The sequence below is a fragment of the Genypterus blacodes genome, unplaced genomic scaffold (assembly GCF_046128005.1).
Source record: "Genypterus blacodes isolate CSIRO-AG114 ecotype Tasmania unplaced genomic scaffold, CSIRO-AGI_Gbla_v1 ptg000133l_1, whole genome shotgun sequence".
In the NCBI taxonomy this organism is placed as follows: Eukaryota; Metazoa; Chordata; class Actinopteri; order Ophidiiformes; family Ophidiidae; genus Genypterus; species Genypterus blacodes.
The window spans coordinates 9,454-13,039 of NW_027466935.1; the positions used below are offsets into that span (position 1 = coordinate 9,454).

Here is a 3,586-nt window from a genome sequence, read left to right on the forward strand (position 1 = left end):
GGAGAGGGGAGGAGGGAGGGTGAGGGGGGAGCCGGTTGGGGTCAGACGGGAAGGACGAGGCGGGAGGGGAGGGAGGGGTTGGAGGGGGGTGTTGGCGACCAAAATGGCTGTGAGAGGGCCTCTGTTCATTTTTTCCCTCACACATATTTCCCCCCTCTTGAAGCTTTCTTAACCCTTGAATGTGTCTTTCATCGAGGCGGTGCTGCATTTTGAGTGTTGTGCTTATGTGTGTGTGTGTGTGTGTGTGTGTGTGTGTGTGTGTGTGTGTGTGTGTGTGTGTGAACCAGAAAGGGAAGGGAAGGGGGGGTGGGAGGGGTATTGAGTTAGAAAGCGGCGTTCCCGGTCGCTGGTAGCTGCGGCAAACTGGGGCGACGACACTTTGAGCGAAAGGAACTGCGGACCCTCGCCAATGAAGCAGAGGAAGCAAAGTTGCAAAAGTAACACTGGAAATATGTGGAAAGCATTCCTCCCCTCTCCCCCCCCCTCTCTTTTCTTTCCTCTCTCTCTCTGTCTCTCTCTCTCTCTCTCTGTCTCCCTCTCATTTCCCTCGCGCCTGACTGGCTCCCACTTTTTTTCTTCTCTCTCGCTGGGAGCCAGATTTCTGTGGAATAGAGATATGAGAGAGGGAACGGCGCGGGAAGGGGGGGGAGGAGGGGAGGGGGAGATGCTTGCTGGCAGACTGGAGCCCGGCCAACGCCACGCTTCTTTTTTACGCTCCGAGGGGAAACTTTAGACCGGAGAAGGCCCCGGGCTCGTCTACCATTCAGACACCAGAGGTTTGTCCGTTTGTAACAGCCCGGGTCGCTCCCTGCGTCAGCGAAACGCCATGTGCTCCCGCCACACCGAGGGAACGCTGTATGTGTCGCACTTTGGAATGAAAGGCAGTCATTAATGTTCAGCAGTTTGGTCGGGCCTTACTGCCTCATTGTCGCCACTCGCTCCTCCTGGCTGATGATGGCCATGCGGATCCTCAATGGAAGGAAGGAAAAGGGTTTTAATTTCCTCCAGCAAGGTGAAACATGGCTGCGTTGAGAGATGAGCAGGATAGTGTGTGTGTGTGTGTGTACGTCAGCGCTTTGTGAGTCACGCTGCTGCGAAAATACAGCCAGCCAGACAGAAGATAAGCATTTAATGCTTAGACAAACAGTGTACGGCGTGTGGACACTTGCCTGCCAGTGTCTCCGACTCGCTTCTCTTGTCTGAAGTCCACAAATTCCGACATGGTTTTCCTGTATGGCAGAAATGAAGTTCGGGTTTTGGCTCTCAGACTAAAGCAAATTCCCCTTTTCCCCAATGCAGCGGTTGGATCAGGAAAAAGTTGTGGAGAAGTCGGAAGATTATGTTTCAGAGATTCGTGTCTGCTTTGAAATATGTTTTGGAATTTGTAACTGATTCCAAGTCCTAAATCGCACTCATCTCCTCTCTTCTTCTTCTTCTTCTTCTTCTTCATCTCTTTCTCATCTTCTTGCTCTTGTATTTTGTGCTCTGATGTCTGCGCGAACAGCCCGATCTCACCGTTTCCTTCTCCCTCTGCCTCCTTCCTCAGATTCCGTGGCACTGCAGGAGTCTGGCGAGCGGGCCCATTGGTGCGTGGTGGCGTACTGGGAGGAGAAGACGCGCGTGGGACGCCTCTACTCGGTCCAGGAGTCTTCCCTGGACATCTTCTACGACCTACCTCAGGGGAACGGCTTCTGCCTGGGCCAGCTCTGCTCCGACAACAAGTCCCAGCTGGTGCAGATGGTGCGCACCAAGATAGGCTACGGCATCCAGCTGACACGCGAGCCGGACGGGGTGTGGGTCTACAACCGCAGCTGCTACCCCATCTTCATTAAGTCGGCCACACTGGACAACCCGGACTCGCGCACGCTGCTGGTGCACAAGGTGTTCCCCGGTTTCTCCATCAAAGCGTTTGACTATGACAAGGCCGGCAGCCTGCAGAGGCCCAACGACCACGAGTTCACGCAGCAGCCTCGGACTGGCTTCACAGTGCAGATAAGCTTTGTGAAAGGCTGGGGACAGTGCTACACCAGACAGTTCATCAGCAGCTGCCCGTGCTGGTTGGAGGTCATCTTCAACACTCGATAGCAGCCGCCTTCCTCCTCTTCCTCCTCCTCTTGCACCCTCACAAACAGACTAAACCCACTTTCTCTCTCTCTCTCTTCTTTTTTTTTTTTTGTTCCGCAGGTTCAAAACGAAAAGAAAAAAAAATTGTTTTAAAAAGAAGAAGATATAAAATTCTGACGGACTTTGTTTAATAAATGACTAAGATTTAATTAAATAAAGTTAAGAAGCGAAAAATGTATTTTATGTTATATATAAATATATTATTACTTGTAAATATGAAGACGTTTTATATGCATCATTATTTATGTATTGTGCAATGTGTTGATGAGAAAAAGAAAATAAGATGCACTTTGCTTAATATAAATGCAAAACAAAGAAATGCCAAAATAAAAAAAAAATACAAATAACTGTTTGCCGTTGTTTGTTTGTTTTGGCTGTCAGCAGCTTGGCGAGATATCGACGTTGTGTGAACACATCCACATGTCGTGTTCTCCGTTAGGCGTCTCTCTACTTTGGCTGGCTCCATCCTGTGCGTCATCACTGAAAGCACCGTTGTTGTAACTCTGTGTCACCGACAGACTTTGATATCATCTTGAATGAGTTTCCCTCCGAGACAATGAGTCAGAATGTGACAGTCACATCGCGGCGTCGCTGTCCTTTATACACTCTCTCTGCCCTTATTTTAAGAATGAATGCTCCACTTCCTGTCGTGGCATTAACAGAGTGATATCACATGACAGGAAGCTGTGATGATGAAATCCAGGAACCATTAAAGTCAACAAAAGGGCCGCGCTTCCTGGTGGAGCCTCCCTAATTTAATGACTGATAAAAGATTGGAATGTGGGACGTGTTGCACCATGGCATGAACAATCCAGGAAATGATCACACACACACACACACACACACTGGAAGATGAATGGGGAGACATTCTTGAGAGCTGGCCTCCATATTCTGACACACATCTGTCAGTGGAGCTCCTAATGAATAATATTGAACATTCTGACATTTTAAGCAAAGAGGGAGCTTTGCGGAATTATCAAGAATTGATATTTCTCAGTAATGGGTACAATGTGATATATTATGAAACAGGGTAATTACATATTATACCTAGAAATGTGTTCCTATATATCAGAGGAAAGGATTGAGTCATCAGTCGGCATGGAGGCCTGTTTATGACCTATTTGTTCCATTTCTAATCAGACTAAATAAAATGTCCGCTTTAAGTCCTTTCTGTGTGTGTGTGTGTGTGTGTCTGGTCTTCATCCTGCTGCGAGTCAGATGGGTGTCTGTGAAGAGGATTACTACAGTAAGCCTGCTTTACCCACTCACACTGTCTCCCAAGACCTACATTCACAAGACCCACTTTCCACGCCGTCCAACCTCCCCCGCCCCCCGATCCTTCACACGGCTCCACAACACTCGCTCGCAATAAGCTCTGATTTGATTTACAAAATGAGTGACGCAGACCAAAATATAGCGTAACAGCTGCCCCAGACTGGACTGGATCATAATCCAGTTAGTA

General features: G+C 48.6%; 1 protein-coding gene across 1 annotated transcript; it reads left to right on the forward strand.

The window, feature by feature from the left end:
* The first annotated feature begins 359 nt into the window (after positions 1–359).
* smad7 (SMAD family member 7) lies at positions 360–2,479 on the forward strand. The gene is made up of 2 exons (XM_076163543.1): positions 360–1,012; positions 1,547–2,479. The coding sequence occupies exons 1-2, from the start codon at positions 892–894 to the stop codon at positions 2,083–2,085; spliced, it is 660 nt and encodes a 219-aa protein (XP_076019658.1). The 5' UTR covers positions 360–891; the 3' UTR covers positions 2,086–2,479.
* The last annotated feature ends 1,107 nt before the right edge of the window (positions 2,480–3,586 follow it).

Excerpts from the sequence above, each read along its gene's own strand:
- smad7 (XM_076163543.1), top strand. The coding sequence starts at position 892 with ATGTTCAGCAGTTTGGTCGGGCCTTACTGCCTCATTGTCGCCACTCGC. Across the intron at positions 1,013-1,546 it reads TTTTAATTTCCTCCAGCAAG|ATTCCGTGGCACTGCAGGAG; the intron begins GTGAAACATGGC and ends CTCCTTCCTCAG.